Below are 23,369 nucleotides of genomic sequence, written 5' to 3'. Positions count from 1 at the left end.
GCTGCAGTGTACTTTTAATACAGATAAATTAATAAATTGTCTTGTTTGTCTTCAAAGGTCAGAACTAGACTCTCCATCCCTCTTTGTCTCCATACATAGTGGTGACAAAAGACAAATCAGATCACTGATTTGGCTTTTAAATATATTTCACTTGGTTTATCACACACTGCTTCAGTTTGTGTTCAGCATTTTAAAACCTTGCAATCAGAGTGCATTATTTTTACTATTTTATGTCTCATTTTATAATTTGTGCTTTTGTTGATCTGTTATGTCTATTTTTGAAATTGTTAAGCACTTTAAAATGTATTATTGCTGGGAAAGTGCAACATAAATAAAATCAAAGCTCCATTTAGGTTATTTTCTGGTTGTCACTAAAAGTAGTTTATTTAAACAGATGGTATGAGAACATGCAGTTCATACATGTTCAAGCTGAAACCTAAATATTACAAGATAAAATATGATTGTGCTTGCAACTCTACAGAATGGTGACTGGAGACATGAAGCAGAAACGCTTGGGCACCCTCGGAGTAATGAAAAGGAAGACGAGTTTGAACGGGGTTTAATAGTCATTCCCACATTGTCAGCGCTGCTGTCCTTCCTGGAAACCTTGTGGGTGACAGCGGCCTGCTGTAAGCAACATACTTTCTTGCTCCAGATGCCATATTTCATATTTTGAGCTTAACTTCCCTCTGTTGAAAAAAAGAACAGTAGATAAAACTCTATTTTTTTGTTTTTGTTTTGCATTTAATTTTGAGTCACATCAACATAATAAATTTTCTTAAAGAACTGGTTATGGCAGAACATGTTGATAAAACCATCCATTAACAAAATGTTAAAGTTTATAAATATCTCTCCTTTCAATGAGTACTTCTTGAAATTACATAATATTGAAATTCTTTTCACATTTGGCCCTATGCAAATAAAAACTGCTGTGATTTGATTGATAAAATGACATCTAAGCATGATGAGTATAAAGGGTCACTTGAAAACTTATGGCAGCTGGATTTGGCCTGTGGGCCTTGAGTTTGACTGATGTGCTCTAGACTAAAATCTTGCTTCTTGTCCCATATTGCTGACAGAGTTCATTTTCCTATTTCTGGTATCACTTAAAAGAAGCTCACTCCACAGAAATTCGAAGAAAAAAAAAGTAGCTAGGAAAATTATATCTAAGGAGAAATTACAGTAAAAACTTTTTAAAAAGCTTCCTCATTAATGGCCAAGTAGTAACAATAGCACTGGTTGAAGAATTTTCAACTTCTGAACTTTTACTAAGATGTGTCATTTTTAAACATTTTATTAGAAATAAAATCTCTAAAGTTAAGCTGTAAACTGGGGAAGATCAGAGCATAGTTGATTTGTTTTTGAAAACCTAACTGAGGTCATAGAAGTCTATTTGTTAATTTACTAAGTGGCTTTTTTTTGCTTTCAATGAACTTTGAAAATTTCAGCATTTTTATTAAGCTTTGGACTTCGATACTACTTTGTATTATATCTTTTTAAATTTCCTGACTGTTTCTACCATTCCTGCAGTTTCAGTGTTAAATATTTGGCACATCGGTGCATATAAGAAACGCAACAATGTCCACTGTAAACCTGACATATGTTGGTCTGGGTCGGTCTGGGTCGGTCATCAGGCTGGAAAATGCTTCACATGCATAATTTTAACTCTAATCTTACCAGAATGAGAGGTCAGAAAGCCCTGACAAAAAATGAAGTGATTTCAACAGCAGCTTTTGTAGTGATGGATGCAATTTCAATGCTACTTTTTCATTTCACCTGAATTCTGAAACAAAATTCGACACAAAAAAGAATCAGTAAATATTTTACTGATGACTCATCTAGAGATTCATTTAAAAGGTTTCAGTGAACTGCCTTTGCATCTGCATGTTTGCATGAATTCAGATTAGCCGAGCCAAAAGGCTATAGCCAAGAAAAAAGTGGGCCACCATCTTCTCAAAGCAATTACATCCACCCATCCATCCATTGTCTCCACACTTATCAATTCAGAATCACCAGAGAACTGATGGATGGGTGTGTACCTAATAAAGTGGCCAGTGAGTGTAGATTTTTTAAGAGGATATCCTTAAAAGTCATCAAGCAGTTAAAGCAAGTCTTGATTCACAAAAACAAATTTCAACATAATCTACAACCACTACTGTTTTTTATTTTTTTCATTATCTTAGATTCAAATCAGCAAAACAGCGAATAATCTCACCCCAACTATTCCTCAGTATTAACCGTAATTAAAAAACGAATCAGGCTTAATAAAAACAGGGGGGCGGGAGGAGAAATGCGGGTCTGTTCCTTTAAATCTTCTCCACGTTTAATTTTTTTGGAGCGAGGGAGGGAAATACGGAGACAAGGGAAACCAAGCAATGTTAAAACACATTCATACAGGCAGTGGCGAGCCGACACTCCCCTTTAACATCAGCAGCAACACTGTAACAGACTGACCAGCTCCCGTTCAGCCGCTGCGTGGATGCGTGGAAGACCCCCCTGGTTGTGTGGAAGGGGGAGAAGTTTCCCCAAAGACGAATCTGGATCCAGCTGAGAGACGATGCCTTCTTCCTTTAGACGGGTCTCACAGGTGGTTCTGTGGATTTGCTGATTTTTGTTTTATTATTATTTTTTTTAATTTCTTATTTTTCCAAGTTATTCAGCGGGGACAAGGAGAGATTCTGAGCTAGAGGATGCTCCCACAAGTCTTTCGGATTTTGTATGTCTTGTCTTTTTGCGTCTTCCAAGGAGGCTTCATCAGGTAAGAAGATTCAGCATTTTTAAGCGATGCGAGTTTTCTTCCTTTTTTTGGGAGGGGGGGGGGGTGATGGGGGGATTTGATTGGCACAAACTTTTTTGGACATTAATTGTGCGCTATTAAAAATGTTATAACTTATAAACAGAGATCATTCGTGGATTCAATAAGATACCAAGAGGAAAAACCGAATTTAGGTTTATTATTTTGATAACCTGGAACCATGTTGAGCGCATTTTCTTTCTCCCAGGTTTTTACGCACACAGAAATCACACAGCTTCAAAAATCCACTTATTCGAAGCGTAAAGAAACTTAGATATAATATTACTTATTATGGTTGAGTAATATGTTAACTGGCAAAACAATTACTTCCGACAGAATAAAATAAAGTAAAATTTAAAAAGTGCTGTTTTTGTTTAAAAATACAAATATTATTTTTCTTTTGTGTGTGTACAATAAAAAACGGATAAACAAAAACTTTAATGTATTTTCTTAAAATAACATAAGTCTGGCAAAGTGTATGCTTGAATAACAATGACGTCACTGCCCATATATATATATATATATATATATATATATATATATATATATATATATATATATATATATATAGAAAGAGAGAGAGAGAGAGAGAGAGAGAGAGAGAGAGAGAGAGAGAGATGGCGGTAAGAACAGATTTTTTTATCTAACTCTTCAAACATATTTTTTTATTTCTTTATGTAGCTTTTACTATGCTGATGTTCAGGGCTGTTCTGTGCTGTTGTTGCTTTGCAGCAACAAAGTCCTGGGTTTCAATCCGAGCCTGTATGAAATCTTTCTGCAATAGATTGTCTCCCTGTGCATGCGTGGGTTCTCTTCGGGTACTCCGGCTTCCTCCCACAGTCCATAATGTTACAGTAATTCTGTCCAATATTACCATTAGGAGTGTATGATTGTGTTCCATGTGATGGACTTGGGGTGAGAATAAGGTGGTATAAACAATGGGTGGATAATTTTGCCTATATGCACTTTCATGTGGCAAAAAATAATGACACCTTTAGGGTGCACAGAAGAAACAGTGCCTCCTACAGTCTCAATGTGTAATGGTTGCAGAATCAGGTGCCTGCTTAGAAATATCCCAAAAATATTTCTAACTATAAGCTATGCCTGTCTTATTCTTTATCAATTTGAAACATGAAAAGAAGTTCAGTCTTTTCATGTTTCTTTCATTCCTACATGCCTTTGACTTTTAAAAAAATGTAAAGATATTTTGTATTTCAATTTAATATTTTCACTTTTTAAAAAGAGAAATCACAATACCACTTTTGTTTTTTTGTTTCTCATGAGAACATCCAATTACTAAAACATGCACAGACCCAAAATATTGGGATACATAAAGAGCTTTGCAAGACAGAAAGTCAAACTGGGGTACAAGATCTGAAGATTAATGAACTTTAAACCCAAATTTAAATTTAACTTGTCTTGATAATTGTGTCTCAATAATGTAAAGACAATTTATTTAATGAATTAAATTTGAAAATTGATCCCCATACCATTTGTCAATCAATCAAGTTTAACTGCATAGCACATTTCAGCAACAAGGTAGTTCAAAGTGCTTAACAGCATAAAAACATAAAAATAAGTCATAAAAACATCTTACAATCAGCAATTAAGAAACCTACATTACAGTTTGTCGATGTCATCATAAAAATAATCAATACACACCGAATATATTGATAGATATTCTAGTGATTGCGGCTCAAAAGCAACTCAAAACAAGTGGGGTTTTAGCCTTGATTTCAAAGAACTCAGTGTTTCAGCTGTTTTGACATTTTCTGGAAGTTTGTTCCAGATTTGTGGTGCATAGAAATTGGATGTACCAGTGTTCACAAAAACCTATTAGTTTTAGCTATGCCTGCCAAACTGGGAGACATGAGCGAGTCTCAGGCAGGACATTTCTGAATCACAGAATTTTCTCTCGTGCCTCAGATTTGAATCTTTTTGTTGCAATAATTACAAAATAGACTACGAGTTTTTGGAAAATGCAAAACATTTTCTGCCATGAGGTTTGGACAGCCATTCTGCTCACAAAAATACAATAAACCAACTGAATTTATCAGAAGATTATTTGGGATTGTCATGTATTTATAAGGAATGTCCCTGGAACACTGGAAATCTTCAAAAAAATGGGAAAACATCTGAAAATATTCTGAAAGAAATTATCTTTACCTCTGGTTTGAATTAGATAACATTCTTAATGCTACACCTTCATAAACCAATCAAAATCCTCGAAAGAATGCGCTACAGCAGCCAGCCAATCAGTGATAATCTCTTATATAACATTGATAAAAATGTCTGTGCAACTTGTCAACAATTTGCAGTTAATGGTTTTCAAATGTTTTCTTTAAGGTTGATATATTTTGCCAGGTTAGTGGAGAAGCAGACCGGTCAACATGTCCGAAGATTAATTTTTTCTTTGTCTGTACGTTGATAATATTTTCACAAACACTATAGTTCAAGATCGGGTAAGTGATATACAAAAGACAGCACACATTGGAAAAGCACTGAATAAACTAAATAAGACATTGATCAGCAGAATATTTTGCAAATAATTTGGTGAGGATGTTGCACAGCACTCTTCTACACAGGATCTGTGGATACTTTTGCTAAAATGCATTTGCAAACAAACCAATGATGGGGCTTTTGTGGTTTTGTTTTTATTGTGGATCGGTAATAATACAGTCCACTAGGAGGTTTTAGTACAAAAATTTGCCAGTCAAAGAGCGCTGCATCTAAGTATAGTAATAAATGGCTTAGTGGAAGAACAAAGTGTATGGTTTAAAAGGTAGACAAACATTAGTGATGACTGCAGATTGTGAAGAGGCAACAGCTAGAGACAGGGCTTCAGGAATGGCTTAAGATCAATACCTCCTTCTAGCTAAACTAGTTGAAAAGGTTTTTTTTGTTAGGTGACTGTCTCATTGCAGCAAAGTGCTTTACTCTCTTTTGGACAATCTAATATGATTAGCAGTACTTCTTTTTTTCAGAAAATCCTGCAGATAAAAGTTGAACCTTGGCCATTTATGTTTTTCTCTATATGTGTGCAACTGGTGCATTTATCAACCTGTTGTGCTTGAATTAAATTTTGTTACACAGCTGCAAACATTGCTTACAGGTTGGGATCAGTGTGGCTTTGCTTCTGGAGGCAATAAGAGAATGCATCAGTCAAGGTGCGTTCAGTATTTCTGGTTCCAGAAGCAGAAATATATCTTGATTTTCTTTTCATCATTAATTTTCACTTGTCTTAGCTTATTCTCCTTTCCTGCTTTCCAAACTTCCGTAGCTTCTTTCTTTTCCCCACTCAGTGCCAAAAAACTTTTTTGTTCACACTGAACACTTTCCTTATTTCATGCCCTGCCACCCTCAGGTGTGAACGGAAGGGAATTAAGATCTGCATAATCCCGGAGCGGAACAGAGCCGTGACTCTGTGAACCCAGGGGCGAGGGGAGCAGCTCTCAGCCTGGAGAGGCAGTCAACTGACAGCACCTCCTCTGAGAAATTATATGCTCTCTTACTGGCCTTCCTGCTCACTACATGAGGGGGTGGAGGAAGCCACATTGAGGCAAGCAGGAAAAGAGGAAAGATTAAGGAACGAGGGCAGGTGTAAAAGAGGCAGAATCAGACAGAGATGGGGAATGGGAAAAGGTTGAGAAAGAACCGTGCCGAGATGTATGCGAAGACAAAGCTGAGAGTTTGGCATGTTTTGCTGCAGGCAGCAGTTAGAATGGGGCTTGGAGATGGAGAAATGTGGCACAGGCTGGGAAACGGAGACAATGTGAGCAACTGGAGGCGGAAGAAGAGATCCAAAATAAGAAGCTCTCTGCCATTTCTGAATGCACAAAGCAGAGCTCGCAGACTGGAAGGACGTAGAAATGTTGCTTGCCTGTCAACAGGAGGAAACGGGGACAAAGAATGCAATGAATATTACAGGTTGCATCAAAGTTAAAGTATGCAGTCTGAAAGGGTTGCGAATGCAGACTGCATGCATCAATCTGTGTGTGTGTGTACAAAGAGACAGTGTTGCACCTTGCACTTCATGTCGGTTTAAATTCAGTGCCAGCTGAACGGGAAAAGCTGAATCTGTCTGACTTCCTTAGTTTTTTCGGCCACTCGGTTGATTTTTTGGAGGAGAATCGTAGGTTCAATCAAAAATTTGAGGCACTTTAAGAATATTTTAGAATTATTATAGAGCAGAAAAGTGTTAACACGTTAAATTATCTGTAATTTCCTGGTATAGTCACTTTTTCCTCACTCAACATTAAATAAAGTGGCTTTTAGGCATGAAAATATGATTGTACCAATAGTGTATTTTTACATAACGCATAAATACATTGTCTCAAGGTGACAGTTATCAATAAATGAAGAAAATGTGACCATTACAGAGCTTGGGCGTTTCTTCAAAATTATTTTAAAAGTGGGGCAGAAACTGGTTCACCAAAGGACACCAAACAGGTGGTGGCAGCATCAATTTCCCTTTTTTTAAAATATGGTTCCAAATATCTATCAGTTTTGACTTTAAACTGAAGTTTTCTGCTTTAACATTAAATAAATAAAGTTGAAGTTTTGGTTATCAACTGTTAAGGATTCTTAATTTGAAGAAAGTGAATACTTTTTACTGTAATGTTCTGTTTCTTCACGTGTCTTTTTTCCCCTGGACAGCAGTGAAAACGATATAAGTGTAAACATAAGGACATCACAGATCCTGTATATTGTCAAGATTAAACTGGTTATTGAGGTTTGTAGTATTTCAAGGGAAGATATAATTTATACTTTAGTGATTTAGCATTAGCTGAAAAGCACTTGAATGGGCCACATGTGGTTACATTTGAAATTTTGCACCTTTACATAAAATTAAATTACTCAAGTTGCACATCCTCCTGCAGTGTGGGGTGCTTAATAAAAAATAGTACCGGTCCAAAACTTTCATTTTTACTCATTTCATAAGTATGTGAACTTCACAACAGAAGAAGGATAAATTGTGGAAATGCTTCCACGCTTCCTGGTTATCAGATATGTATCTCTTCATTGGTGAATTGCAGAGTGAAGCAGTGATTTGCCTTGGAACGAGAGACAGATAATCTCAACAGGCAGGCTGTCCTTGCCTCTAGCCAGCAAAAGATCACGTTTCACATCTGAAATGGGTTTATCGTCCCATTGAGCTGGGAACTCCTGAGCCTGATGCTCCCTTCAGAGAAACGTTGTCCTGGGGAAGGCTTTTCCTCTTAACTCTAAATATTTTAAATGCTTTCCCACTGATTATAAACCCAACGTCATCATATTTTCATGAAATATCGCCTCGGACAGGATTGCCTCAATTATATTGCAGAGATCTTTAGAGATCATCAGTAACACAAATGGACTAAACGAGCAAAGTACTTACAGATAAAAACACTTTTTAGAGTGTCTTGATTTAAAAACAGCTGAAATAAGCTTGATTTTAATAGTGCTTTTATTTTGAAGATATACGATAAATTCCAACTCTACGTCACTCAAGTTTTTTTTCCATCCCATATGATAGATTAAATATCTCAAAGAAAAATCTGAATCGGCTACAATATTGACAATATGAGCAGGTCAAAGCTTCACAAAAACTGGAGATCAGAAATCAGTGCATCTGTAGTTCTTCTTGCGAAAGAACCAGAAAATCTTTTTTGCCAGCAGCTTTCACTTAGAGATTGAAGAAGATTTCTTCCTTCCTCCATCTATAATGAAGCTTTTGTGTTGTGAGAGAAAAACATTTTTGTTTTATCCAGCTTTAATGAGCAAAATATTGTTTGCTTGCTGAAACTTAAATTCCTTCTGGACTTCTAGCACATCAAAATAAGTCTGTTCGTAAATTAAAAATAGAGTATGTGCCTGAAATGTTAAATCTATACACAGCATAGCCCACAGCCCTAAATTCCTGTGAAGAGCCTCTGAAACACCTGCTAAACCGCAGAGAAAAACATAGTTTCTCACAGAAAACATCCTGGAAGGAAGTAAACACAATTCAGCCAATGTGTAAAATTTTTTTGGGTTTAATTAAATGTAGATGGTTGTCCCAGCTGGTGTAGTAGCATCTGCTCTGTAACGTGATATCTGGAGGCAAATAAACATAAAAAGAGCCGCTTTGCAGAATATTTGTTTTGAACTACTCATACTATTCAGAGTTGTGCAAAAAAAGGGGGGGGGGAAACATGTTCACCGGCTTGTATTTAAAAAAAAAAACAAAACATTTATTTTCAACGTGCAAACCTTTGCATATCTAAAACAACTAAAGCTTTAAACAGAATGTCTATTATGTTGTTTTTGTCAGAGAAAACAGGAATACCACTCAGTGATTTCTCCTTGAGTTGCACTCAGACATTTTTTACTAAAATGCAGGAAACTCCCCACACACTCTGTTGATACACAGCAAGGATTGCGTGAACAAGGAAAGTGTAGAAGAGGAGCAGATGGGATGTTTACGTGAGTTAATGACTAAAAAATGAGCCAAGTAGGACGAGGGGAGTCGAACAGACGGTTTGCTCTCCACAGCCAGCACAGCTACGAGCAGCCCTGGTGTACTTATCAATGAACTATGACGATGAGAGACACGAAGAAGATTCATCAAAAGATAAAGAACAACTTGGTCTGTTTCTGCTTCTTAGCTTTAAAATCCACTGAGGAAATGTGCAAGATCTAATTGTCTCCACTTTCTTAAAAAACAGTTAACCTTATCGTGTCGTCTGCTCATTTATATTTATCAAAAGTCCTTTAATTTTGCATTGTAAGAGTTTGTACTCAAAATAAGTCATTGCATCTTTCATTTAAACTAACCTACATTCTTGGTTTTGCAGCAAAAAGGATTTAGTAAAAAGGAAGCTAAACCTATTTACTCCAAGAATTATCTTAATGATCAAAGTGCCTGACACAGATCGGCCCTTTGCTTCATTTACAAAATATTAGTGATTGGTTTTGTAGTGGAGATGACAGGGTGCTGTTTGGTCTTAGGCTGACATTTCAGGCTAAGAACCATGAGTGATTGTTTTCTGCCAAATATGATTTTCCTTTACTTTTCGTACATGAACAGACATTTTTGTGAACCTACAGTTGATCTTAACACACGGCAGCTGACTTACATCATGTTAGTTTCCAAAACCACGGAGAACATTCTTGTCCTGCTTTTTGTCATTTACTGCTTTGAAAAAATAACCTTCTCAAGTGTCAAATACCAGCAAATTGATTTTATTTACTTATATTTAAGGATGAAAGAAAACACAAGCTCATAATTTGACAAGACAAAATATTACAAATATTTTACAGAAAGCTAAGCATCCCAATTTTTTCACAAATAGATTTTGCACCTTTACAGTTTTACAAATCACAAACTGCATTTTAAATTAGCTGTACACAGTGTGAAATATTTTAGTAAAGATTTGATTTCTCTAAATGTTGCTTTTTCAAGTTGGGTTCCATCAAAGGGAGGAAAGAAAAATCCCCAGAAAGCTATTTGAACATCCCATAATGTAATTTCTCTCAATTCAATGTAAAATAATCAAGCTCAGGCTGTTCTTTTTAGGTATTTCAGACCCATATTTCTAAAAAAAAGGGTGAAGTAGTTTCTTAGCACGTAATCCGTCACCCAGTTTTGCTATTTTGTGTGGCAAAATTTTCATCATACTGTTTCTCTTTTCCTTCAACGACCTACAAAGATAAAATTATTCTCCAATATTGTCTTCCTCTAACATTTTCAAAAGTGATGTTCCCAATCCTGATGCAGCAGGAGACTGTGAATTTCACACCATTAATCCTACAACACACACTCACTTCCAAGATATGTCATGAATGAATGTAATTCAGACATTTTTTTTTATCCTATATATCTGCTAACCTTAAGAACAACTATATAAAACATATACTTTAACACTCACACACACACACACATACTAAGTCCTTTCAACATGATGGTCTGTGTGTTTTAATTTCATGTTTTTTTCTTACTTATCACATGTTCTGCATTTATATGATTCTTTTTCTTCTCTTCATTCTGCTCTCTGAAACCTCCTGCACACCTGTTCCTAGGTTGCTGTAATTACCTCACCTGCACCTGATCAGTGATTATCTTTGTTCTACATAAATACTGTCTGGTTTTCTTACTATCATTTGTCAGTCCATAGTTTCTGATTCAGTTACCTGAAGGGAGTTGTTTCTCTCCCTTGATTTTCTACATATAAGCTTAGATTTATATTTTCTTACACACAGGTAAATCCTTTGTTGGGAAAAATGCATTGTATTGTCTATATATGTTCTTTCCACAAGCTGCTGCTATTATAACAGAAAGCTCTGACATGCTGCGTTGTAAATGACGTGCATTTGCTTGGAGATCACATCGACGCATATTAAAACAGTAATGAGCACAAAACGGAAAATTGGTGCAAAGGTACTTACAAATACCCAAGTTATATGATTAAAATGTATAACTCCAATGTTTAAAATAATTTATTTTTGCCTGAATCAGTTTAAGAAGATCACTAAATTTTATAGTTCTCCTTTGGGAGGATTAAACTTCATTGTTTTGGTTTTATCTCAGATCTCAATTAGAGTTAAAGAGCTCTGATAAACCCCACATTAGATCTGCTACCTCCCCAGCACTAATGAGAAATTAGACTACGATGGTTGGTATGATGAGAAGGATTAGGATCCCTTCTCTCACGATAAGATGAAAAGAAACAAGGAAATGCAGACATTTAATTTCTATGTATCCAGCAGACAAAATCGGCCTTAACACTTTGAATTGGCCTTGTCTGGCTTTATTTAGCCCATTTCACATTATTTTTGGTCATGGACGTTGGTCTCTTTCTCTCATGAGGCGTGGCTTTTTCCAGTCACAGAGAATAAATCAAGCTGGTAAAGAAGGAAATTTGTCTTTCACGTTGGATAAAGTTGTTTTAGAACATGTTTTAAAATTGTTTCCTGTTTGTCCTGTCTTTGTGTCTCTGTGTCTTTGACGGTAGCATTGTGTTCAGACCAATGCATCCAGTCTTTGCCAGGAATAGTTAAAACAGGAATAGTTAAAACAAATGCCAAGTATTAACGTAAGCAACATTTGTCAGAATTTCTTACCATTACTTACAAATAGTATAACAATCTGTAAGTTAAGTTATAGAGAATCATTTCTTAACCTTAAAATACTTTTTAACTTTCTTGACAGAAGGTATTAAAAGCATAAAAGCTAACTTTGCTGCCCGAATTTATGGTGGTCAGGGCAGCTGTGGCTACAATGTAGTAGCCACACAGTGATCACTGAGTTACTGTGTTCTTGAATGGATAATTGACTGAAAGTAGTGTAAAGCACATTAGAGTCCTCTGGAATAAAAGTACAAGCCATTTGTTGTTTCTGCTTATTTTTGAACTTTTTGCTCGTGCTCAAAAAGTAGGAATGTTTCAATGAATGAAGGAGGAACAGAGCTGTGCATGGCTTAAATGTTCAGAGTTTCTAAATACAATCACATTTTGTAAATTTTCTAAATTATTCTCCTCTAACACATTTCTTTGAATCTGAATATGCTATTTTTTAAAACCCTTACAGTGTTTTTTATCTTGTAAACTTTCTTCTACTCTACATTCTCTTCTAATTTTCTGTTTGAATTATTTACCTTTAATCTGCATGCTTCCATTTCCTCTTCATTTTGCTGTTGGTACACCTGAATTTTCCCACTAAGGGACAATAAAGGATATTTTTATTCTATTTGTGCCGCCACTGCAGTAATGTGGAGTATTTTAATTTAACTGTGCAGACTACATTTCTCATGATAAATTTTTTGCAAGTTGTGCAACCCCCAAAAAATACTAAAAGGAAAAAAAACATATAGAAAGCCAGGGGTAGGTGGTTCTTGTGATGAATATGTATGATGCATTTATGCAGAAGTACAACTTTGTGTAAAACCAAAACAATGTATCACTTGGTAAGCCTCCTCTATATCCAGGATACAAAATATGTGACACAGTAGAAAGGTAATGCAATTAAATTGACCTCTCCACTCTTGTTCTCTGGCGCTTGCAGATTAAAATGGCCACTGATTGACTAGAGCAGCACTTTAGCTCTGAGGTTCACAACCTACAATTAGAGGCCAGAAGTGGGGAACCATTATGAAACTCTCCATCATGTCATTATTTCTCCCCAAAGGGCCCATGTTGATGAAACTTCACTTTCAGAAGGCAGAAAAAATGTTCGCTCTGAAAGCCAATAAACAGTTGGATGAGAAGAAAATTTGACTTGTAGTCAACAGGAGGTCTGCTCTAACTGGATAAAAACACCATCAACCGAGCCAGTGAATGACTGCTCAATAATCAGTAAGTAATTTTCTATCTCCGTGGTTTATTTGCCAAATGTTGGAGGCAAGTGGTGACAGAAACGTAGCAATTTCCTCCGTAATTTTAAACTTATGAAACAAATTAGAAACTTTAAATTACTTTAAAGTTTAACTATCCCAGCTGTTTATCAATCACCAAGTAAGAATTTGTTAGTTTATTAAATTTGACGCCTCTACATACGTAATATGTATGTAATACATATTAGTCATTTTCCATGGTATTAAATGCTAAATGTATATATTGTTTTGTATAGTTTTTGCTTAATTTCATTTCTGAGAATATTGTTGTTTCAATAAATGATTAATCTTTAACTGAATTGGTTGACGACTACTTCAGCAATCAATTCATCACGATTTATCAAATTGATTGTTTAAGCTCAACATTACAAGTTTGTTTTTGATGAGGGAATAACATTACAACACAACAGAAGCTCAAACAAGTTGATATTTGCATAACACCCTTGGTTTATCCAAAAGATTATCCGATAACGTTTCATTTGCACTATACATTGCATTAAATGTCCATTAAAAGTGTAAACTTTGCATTATTCGGTCGACAAGGACCCTTTTAGTGCAAAGTTCTATTAAAAATTGCCTTAAAAGTGTCACTATTTACCGAATGACTCTTCATGACAACAGTTGTAAACATTTATAGACTTCTTCATGTTCATGTTAATGACAGTGTCATGTCAGTCTTATGCTCACATGGTAAATAAAGTGTTACACATTTTGTGCGGTCAGAGCTAAATTGAAAGAGAAAAAAGTGATTAATACAGCAGCTTGTATGTATTAGACTAGCTCAAGTTAGGGTTAGTTTACTGTTTTGGTTTTGTCATAAATCCAAATATATGTTTGTAAAAACGTCTTAGCTCTTTGGTAAAAAAGTTTTATTTTCTATCTGCTTGTGCTAGGGATATTAAATTATGACAGGAATTGCAGTCTAGTAAACCCAGTGAGAGCTATAAAAAAAAGCCTCTGTGACTCATGTAAAAACCGTGATCCCTCAAACATGCCACTTTTCAACATTCTGCTCACTCGCACAGAGGAAACAGAGGACTTGCTCCTGTCAGAAAATAAAATCCTAAACAACAAATTGTTCCACATCCTGTATTTTACCTCAGCCGAAGTTACGCATGAGCAGCAAAGCAGAATGCATCGTGTGGTTAAAGGGGGCTGGGAGTGGTGTTGAAGAGGGATTATAGCTGTGTTTGTCCGATAACATGTTGGTCGAGAGGGTTTCTCCTCCTTCAGTGGTGTCAAAGGAGGGCGGTCAAAATGTGTACGTCCTTTCTACGCAAAGAGTCACATTTTACATTCACCTTAAATCTCACACTTCACAGAAGTGTATAGAAAGAAAGCATAAAGCTTTGAGACGTTTCATGAGTGCTCTGCTGATTGCTAGTTGGACATCCTGTAGGTGGGCATTATCTGAGACTCTTTAGTATAAGTGGTGAATATTTGACTCTTTCTATAGAGTGCCAAGCTGCTTCAAGGGTAAAACACTGCAGATCATGTATTTCCACAAATCCCCGCTCTGACCTCTGCCTCACTGGCACACTCTTTTCTCCCCACATTAGCGGGATGACTTGTTGTCCTTGGCTGGTGAAGCAGTATCAAACTATAATATGCTTAAGTTTATAAAAAGTTTGCTGAAGGAGAACACATCAGTGTGAACTTGGAGACGTGTTGTTGCTAATCCCTAAGGATGCTCTAAGTTGAAGTGAAGGATTTTATTTTATTTTTTTTTAAATAACCCAGCTTTCACCGAGTGAGGTTTCTTAAAATAATTCCCGCAGAAGTCTTGTGGAGTAATTTTGGCGAAATCCTAAGGCATTTGGTATTCTCTCTCATTTTTAGCACACTGCTCATCATTTGAGCAAGAAAAATGGGATCTGCTCTCAAAGAATATCAGAATGCAATGTTGGCTGAGTATTATTTATGACAGCATTCCCCTAATGCACACAGGGTCTTATTACATTATTTCTTATAACCTTTGAACTTTTACATAATTGATCATGTTGCAACCAGAAATGATACGTTTATAAACCCCAGAGGTTCACAAATAAAACTCTGTGGCACCAGATGAAGAGGGTTAGACTTCGACCCCAAGCCATTTGATGCATACCTTTCCTCTCTCTGTGCCTTTCTTCACATGTTAACCTAATGTCGATAGACATAATCTGGTAGTGAAAGTCTTGCTATTTTCAACATCATCTGTGTTTAACTCATTTTGATTTTAATACACTGAATAAATGTGGGTGTTTTCTTTTTTATTAGCTTCCTTCGTCTTATGATCTTTTGACAGTACTGTCTGTTTCCATTGCTCAACTTTAAAGTCGGTCCATAGATAGTTGCATCCATTATTTATTTTTAGTTGTCGTAAACCCCTAAAACAGAAATCTGATTTCAGTTGGACGTTATTAGTAGCATGATCAACGATGCAAAAAAATTTGATTTCAGCAAAAAAATTGTGTTTGAGTACCAAGATCTGATCAAAATGATCTCCAAAGTCATGGTCACACTACTCAAACTCTCGCATTTCATCTTCATTTTCCCCCAAAATGTAATTGTGTCTCCATGTAGTCACTTAAATATAATTGTACACGTGTTGTGGATAAAAGGAAAGTTAAGATTCTCAGATGGGAGCTCCAGTAATGTTTTATCGCCTCAATTTTGCTCTGAAACATTCAGGAAGTAAAGGTTATTGGTATTGCTAATTATCTTTGGTTAAAAACCATGCTGGAAGATTCGCAGAGAATGGGTAATCTCTTATTTAATAAAATGAGTCACAGACATCAATTGATGTTTTGCACTGACACAAAAAAATGAAATAAAATGTTATCATGAGGATGTAGGTCTTTTGTATTAGAACATTTTAAGATGTATCCAATGTGAAATTAAACCTTCGTGTTACATCTACAATGTCAAATAACAAAGGAAATTTCACAAGCACGAACAAAATCACCTTGAGACAGCAGTAAAATTTAATTATGTGCTTTGCTCAGTGGTGATTTCAAGGTCAGACAGTCAATAATTTGAAGCTTTCATGACGTCACATTGAGAGGGCGTATTGAGATGTGGGGGTTTGTCGCAGTTGAGAAAAATATATTTTGGTAATATATGGCTTTTTTCAGGGTCATAACTTTCAAGGTTGGCTTGGTTTTGAAAGCATGACTTCACCCACACTTTACTAATGATGCGTGACCATCTCTTCGATATGTTCTCTCAGCAACAGCCTCAAATCAAGATCCTAACAAGTCAGGATGACGGCTGGAAATGCCTTTTTATTGTGCTAAGCTGTCAATTTGTGATAGCAGGCATTGATTCATGCAATATATTTCTTTTTAATGAGCTAAACTCAAAAAAACTATGTTTGCTTTTCTCTCTATAGTTGTTGAGAAAGTAAAAAATAAAAGGACGAGAGTGTATGTCAAACAGGATTAGTTTGTCGTCCTCCTGCACTTGTTTTTTTTTTTCCCCTAACAGGCTAAAGAATTACCATAACCGCCTGCCTTTGTTCTTTGGAAAAACTGCAAGACATGCAATGCGTGTCCAGCACCCCAAGAGGCTCTTGTGAATAAGACATCACCCTGGAAAAAAAAGTGCACAAAGCAAATGGAGCGGTGCCCGAGTTGTCTCCTGGGCTCAGGCCTCGTAGGAAATCTCAGCCAGCCAGTCTGTCTCGCCTGCGGGTTTTCCACATCTCCGAGGATGAAAACATCAGGCCATTTTTTACCTGCCATCAGCTTTGTGCTGTCACAGACTTGTTTACTGGGACATAATCTGTGATTTGGGGGTTGACACTATCCAAACTTGTCAGCTCGGGATGCATTGAAAGGCGTCAGCACTGTATGAGTCTCACTATAAACAAACTTGGGGAGTCTTTTGACTCAAGGTGTTCACTGACACACATTAAATGTTTTACGTTCAAAAAGATATACATTCTCAGGCCGTTTTTATTGATTTTTAACTTGTGAGTGGCACAGAGCTTTCAGGCGTAATGAAAGTTTATATTACATAAAATTCTCAGATTCACAAAGTAATGAACCTTGAGATTACTTTCTTGACTCCTGTTTTTTCCACTATAAATAGTAAACTTTAAATGCATTGAAAGTCTGCCACTTTCAAAACTTTTTAATTGTTCCTCTTTCTTTCATTTCCTTCATTCTCAGCTTTTTGGAGTTTACCTCTGTAACGATTGGATGAAAATTATTTTAGATCTTTTTTTTTTTCAATTTATTTAAGCCCTGAATTAAGTTTAAATTGGGTTATTATTTTAAGGGCTTGGTTTTCTTTGTGCTTTTAAAAGGGAATGATATGATCCTATATAAAGGTTTTTCTGTCCTTTCATGGAAAGTCAACTGCTAATTGAGTCGATTATAATTTTGGATAATCTCAATTTAATCTGCACGGGTTTCTCTAATAGGACTCTAGCAATGATATGGATCTAATTGCTGGTGCTTAATTTTAATGTTTCTTGAATGACAGTGTCAACAGGCAGTGCACTCCACACCTATTAAAGTGTGAAACAAACTTCTTTTTACCTTTTTAATTTGATTAGTATATCTAAAAGCTTTTACTGTGCAATCCATTCTTTCCTGTTTCACTGAAGTATAATTATGAATTTACAGGGAGGGTAATTTTTAGTCACTCTTCAAAATGAGAGACAAAAACCATGCCCTTCAAGCAAAGCAGCTGCGTGTTTTGTCTTCACAATAATATTCTGAGCAGCAATTAAAAACTCAAAACAACTGAAAATGTGTCAAACCAGGCTGGAGAAACGACTCTTATATAAAATGTTATCTTATTTTGCAATACTTCAAGTCTTGTGTTTGATTTAGAGGTTTAGTATTTAGTTTTTTTCTTGGACATTAGTTCCTCTTTTATTATGGTAGTCTGGTTCCTTTTTCTGCTCTCCTGACAATTTTCATCCCTTTCTCTTTCTTCACATTTACACATTTACCTCCTCTGAAATTTGGGTTTTCCCAAATTACTCTGCAATTTAGGAAAACCTTGAGGATGACGCCATTACTTTGGTCACTTCTGTTTGGGCAACTCACAATATCTGAGTGAAATAGAAGCACAAATACTGGTACATTTCATGGCAACACCAAAAACACATTACTTTCTTGTGTAATACAGTTTTAACAAATACTAAAATGAAAAAGTTCTCTCTTCCTATTTATTAGTTCTGATATTCAAATATATAAAAAAAATATTTCAACTTACAAATGGCCCAAGTTTAGTGTGATTTAATGTCGAATGTATGTTTGCAGAAGTGAAAACAAACAACCAAAAACCCCACAGAAATTAACATTACAATTTCAGCTGCTTTTTCTCCAAAAAAAAAAAAAAACTGGCAGAAAAAATGTGCCAAAAAAAGTCTTTGTGAAAGCAGTGGCAGGGTGTCTCTTTAACGGGTCTGCCTCAGAAACCCCCTGGAAGAACCAACTCCATGGTGGCTCTGTGATGATGCTGCTGGTTGGTGCCAGCAGCTTGATCGAGCGAAACAGGCCAGTGGTTATGCCTGCAACCTCCTTCCTCTTTGTTGCATGTCCAAAATATAGGTCATGTAGAGTGCAGGATCTCCATGTGGGGCAGTGGGCGTTTGAGCTGTGCTTTGATACACCAAGACTTGTGTTATCACAATCAATTATTCACATTCTGTCCAAGATAATATCTGACTCCACTCTACACTAGCCCAAGAGAAGTTATGTAATAAATATAATTATATAAATTGAATGTTTTTCATAATTTTTAGAAAAAAAATAGCTATTAGAAATTGAAGCTACTCTTAAATTTATATTAAAGTTAATTGAAATAAAGGTGGGGAAAAATGCATGCACAAAATGCCAAAACAACAAGATTGCCGGATTGTCTATGCATTACAGTACTACGCCCTCGCTCATTTTCTTTCTCTTTCTTCAGCTTCATCAATTAACTTTGACGTTGCAGGGGTGAAATGGCTTGTGACATTCTCCCCCAAATGAGGGATGACAGTTTACTGATTAATTTTTAGATTTAATGGCAATAAACTCTCAATTCCATCCTAAGAGCTGTGGACATGGACACACGCACACACACACAAAAGAAAACACACTGCAAGCTGAAGAATGGTAATGCTAAGTAACTAAACATTAAACTGGATGTTTGCCCTCTTCAGAACTGTCTGGTTTGTTTGTTTAGGTTGATAACAGCCTGTCAGACTCATTGGACTAACTTCATTGTCTTGAATAATAATCAGAGGTTTGGTTTTCTTTGGTTTTTCTTTTCTTTTAGTGTCAATGGGGTGATAAGAGCTTTGAATATGTGAAAGCTTTATTAACTTTAAAGTGCCATGTTGGGTACATTTATGCCAAAGGCATGGCAGTGTGTTTATACAATCTCAGCTGCTTAGCACGGGCTTCCAATATGATCCAAATTGGGGAAAAATACAGTAAAATACAATAAATTTTATCATTTGTTTCAATGTACTTTCTGAAAATAACATTTAATCGGGTATTAAACACACTTTTCACTAAGCCACAGTTTTGTATTAAGCTGTTTTATTAATCTGATATATTATAATCTTAAAGGTTTTGGTTGACTATGTGGAATATCATCAAAATTAACACACCCAAACTTGAAAACGTTAGTTGTCAAGTTTTTACGGTATATTATATATTGTGTTTCAATTAGTAAATAGTTGGTGAAATAAATTAACTTCTCAATAATTTTTAATAATATAACTGAATGTAATTCATTTCACCTAGAATACTGTTTTTTTCTTTATGAATTTAAGCTTAAACCTTGCAAAAAGAAAATCCTTCAGCTCCCCCAAAACTATAGTACAGATGTCAAAATAAGATTTGTTCTTTAACTTCTACAAAATCTCTGAGTCAGAACATTTTTTTAATTTTCTTTTACTCACTGTGAAGGTTTAGATTAAACTTGGAGTTCGCAGTATTTTTTTTATGGCATAAAATAAAAATACATAACTCTAAAAATTGTGTGAAATGCAAGCAAAGCTGCCAACGCTGTGAGCATTTTGAAGCATTTTACATAAGTCAGGTTCAAGTAGATCTTCCCACATTGCTGAGTAGGCACTTAGTGAGGGCATGGAGGTTCTTGGCCACTTCAAACTTCACTCTTTAAAGCCAAGAATGAAAAATAGCAAAGCAGTATTACTGTTTAAAAGGATGCACAAAAGGACAGTTGTCTATTGAAGCTTTTAATACATAGTCATAGGAAATATTATCAATTACAAATTATATAAAATGGCTGTCTCCCATTTTAGTACTATAACCTTGGACATTCTGTCAGTTTTTGTTAGAGTTGGATAAATGGTTCCAAATGTCTCTGAGGGAGACAAGTAAATGGATTTTCTTTTTAAAGGTGACCTATTATGCCTCCTTTAACAGGATAGGTACAAAATATATTTCTCACAATTTTTGCACAAAATCATGCTGCAGCTGGCCATGCCCCCCAACTCAGCGTTCACACAAGCATGTGAAAATGGCTCCAAACAGATGTGCTTCTTTAAGAAGCATTAGTAGAAAGTTCTGCACAACCAAAAAGAAAGCAACAAGTGGTTTCTGGGTGGTAAGTCCACAACACAACACTTGTCTTTTCCAACAGCCATTGTACTCAGCAGTAAAACCAGCTGACCAAATGTGCCGGAGCTCTGCATGGGTTGTTAGGTGATGGGCTGGGCTCACCCGGGGTAGCTGGGTAACGGCTCATTGCCCCTTAAATGTGACTCATTAAGTCAACGTTTTTGACACCAAAAAAACTGCCAGAAAACAGCTGGATGTTTTTTTTTAAGTGCTTTGGATGTTTTTAGAAGCATTTAAGATCCCAAAAGAAAGTATAAAAATTTGCAAAATGTAAATTTTGCATAGTAGGTCCCCTTTAAAAGGACTGAACAGAACAGGTGTATAAACAACCTTTGAAATTTTTTTGTGAACAAAAGTATCTTTTGTATTTATTTGGGTTATCTGATGTAAGGGGCCAAATGCTTTTTAAAGGCACTGTACATCAGATAGATTACTTGATTTATATGGTGAGTAAAAGGAGAAAACATTCCCTATATGTGCTTGTAGCAAATTGAAAACATAAATCATCATCTCCCCTAACCTTCTAATTACATTTTCAGTGTATAGTATTAGACAGTAGTCTGACTCGGTAAGAAGCCAGATGCAGAGATTTCCCTGTGGCCTTTGTTTCTGGAGGAAGATCGGTGGGGTGTGAGGCAATGCTGAGAAAACCATGTGGTGCCACACCAAGCTGACAAAATGCTTGACACACAAAAAACGTGCACACACTTCTCTGGGCTACATCAAAACAACATTTATGCACTGGAAAGCTGCAGCTTTTTCAATTAATACTTGTACCAACTACAAGTACAGCTGTCCAGTAATTACTGTACTTTTGCAATATTTGTAAAAGTTTTCAGTTGCCTTTATTTGAGGATGAAGCTGCAGTCCCATCCAAGCAGCCACATTAAAGCAATCTTTTGCTGTCAGTATCTTCTCTCCTCTATCAGAAAGCCTGCTGGCTCTGTTTCACAGACTGACAGGCGGCAGTCAGCGCTGATACCAGATCTTAGAAGTGAAAACGATGGCCTGAATACAGAGCGGCTTCAAGTGAAGTCTGTGAGGATGGCTAGGTGAGAGGAGGCTCTGTTAGATTCATCTCACATGGGGGTAAAGGTCAGTTCCTCAGGGTGATCACAAACTACCGCTGCAGCTTCCTCTGTCGGAAAGCTTCAGTTAGTGATCCATCGCTTTCAGGAGAGCAAATAGAAAACAAATCTTACATACAATTATGTTCAATTTCAATGCTAATCAGTCTACCGTTCAAGATTTAGAAACTGAAATTGCTGAAGTATGAAGTTATGAGAATGGATGAAAAGCGTTTATTTTCCTCCACTTCACACACACAAATTGAAGGATTGTTATGGACTTAATGTGTTTAGGGTCTTTTTTTCATAATATCTATTTCACTTTAACACATTTTCAGGCATGCACAATTAAATTTACAAGTCATTTTTTCTTGCAAATTTAGTCACAATCAGTAATGGTGGCAAATACTACTTATGATGCATAAAATATATTGTTTTGGAGCATGAAAGTTTACTTAAACTCAGTCAAACATTATTTTAAGCAATTTTGATGATCTCCAAAATAGTTTCTTATGTTTAGCTACATAAAAACAATTAGCTATGAAAAATAAAAAATCCTAGCATTTGAACTGGTATTGCTGCTGTTCACACTGGTCAAATATAAAGTTGCTGAAAAGTAGGGAAAATGTGTACTACAAGATTAAATGCAACACTTTAAGTTTTGAAAATAGTGGTTAGTTTCTTGGGAAGCCAATTATATATCCATCAAACTTTGTCAGAGGTGCCTTATCTGAGATACACTGTACAACTTTTGCTACGAAGAAAAAAATATATTCTGGAAAAAACACCAAATTATGCATAAAAGTACTTTGAAGAATAACATTTCTTCTCTGCTTTGACTGACAGAATATTTTTGAGAAGGGGAACAGACAAAAATGGTAACAAGAAAGAAGAAACTATTGCACAAAAGAGAATAATTAAAAATATGTTGCTTCACAAGAATTATGGTAGACAACATTGCCCTAGAATATGAGCAATTGATCACTTTCATTGACTTTAAGAGAAAAACTTGCATTGAGCCTGATGTGTAACTTCATCCCCTTTCTTACTTTTGAAGAGATAGTTTCTTCTTCATGGAGTTATTAGTTTGTTGCTGTACCAGATCAAAGTACATCTGAAAATGTATGATTTAGTGTCTTCAAGAAGTTTAGTCTAAGATTGGCCCATTTGAACTTGACTGCTCAAGATTTATACTCGTCCATAGAGGAGATTAGGTTTCTCAAATCAAAAGCAAGAACTTTTTTCTGAGATGAACTCAAAGCACAAAACTTTGTAAAGTGTGTGGGTGGAAGATTTTATTCTGTTGTGACATTGTGACAGCAACGAGAGGTTGGAGAAACTGCTGATCCACTTTCTTCAGATTAAACACAGTGGGATACGGACAGATAAATGAATTAAATCATAAACAGAAGGATATTATATTTCACACAAATATGGATTTCAGCTCACTAGACCAGAATTGATGAGAGTGCTAAAGATTAGTTAAGGCTGCATTGGAACAGCCTGGGGTGGTAGTTGGAGTTCAGAGTCAGAGAAACAGGAGCATAATTCTGTCATCAAGCCACAGCGCGCGGTGCCCCGG

At 35.9% G+C, this 23,369-nt stretch overlaps 1 protein-coding gene across 2 annotated transcripts in view; it reads left to right on the top strand.

Annotated features, from left to right (window-relative positions):
- Positions 1-2,410: 2,410 nt before the first annotated feature.
- LOC129360769 (glycine receptor subunit alpha-4-like) overlaps positions 2,411-23,369 on the top strand; it is a 47,188-nt gene continuing 26,229 nt past the window's right edge. For both annotated transcript variants that reach the window (XM_055031172.1, XM_055031171.1), the window contains exon 1: positions 2,411-2,758. In XM_055031172.1, coding sequence (XP_054887147.1) covers positions 2,691-2,758 — 68 coding nt within the window. In that variant the 5' untranslated portion in view covers positions 2,411-2,690. The remainder of the gene's footprint in view (positions 2,759-23,369) is intronic.

The sequence above is a fragment of the Poeciliopsis prolifica genome, unplaced genomic scaffold, assembly GCF_027474105.1.
Source record: "Poeciliopsis prolifica strain line A6 unplaced genomic scaffold, Auburn_PproV2 SCAFFOLD006, whole genome shotgun sequence".
In the NCBI taxonomy this organism is placed as follows: domain Eukaryota; kingdom Metazoa; phylum Chordata; class Actinopteri; order Cyprinodontiformes; family Poeciliidae; genus Poeciliopsis; species Poeciliopsis prolifica.
This window is presented reverse-complemented; position numbering and strand designations above follow the sequence as displayed.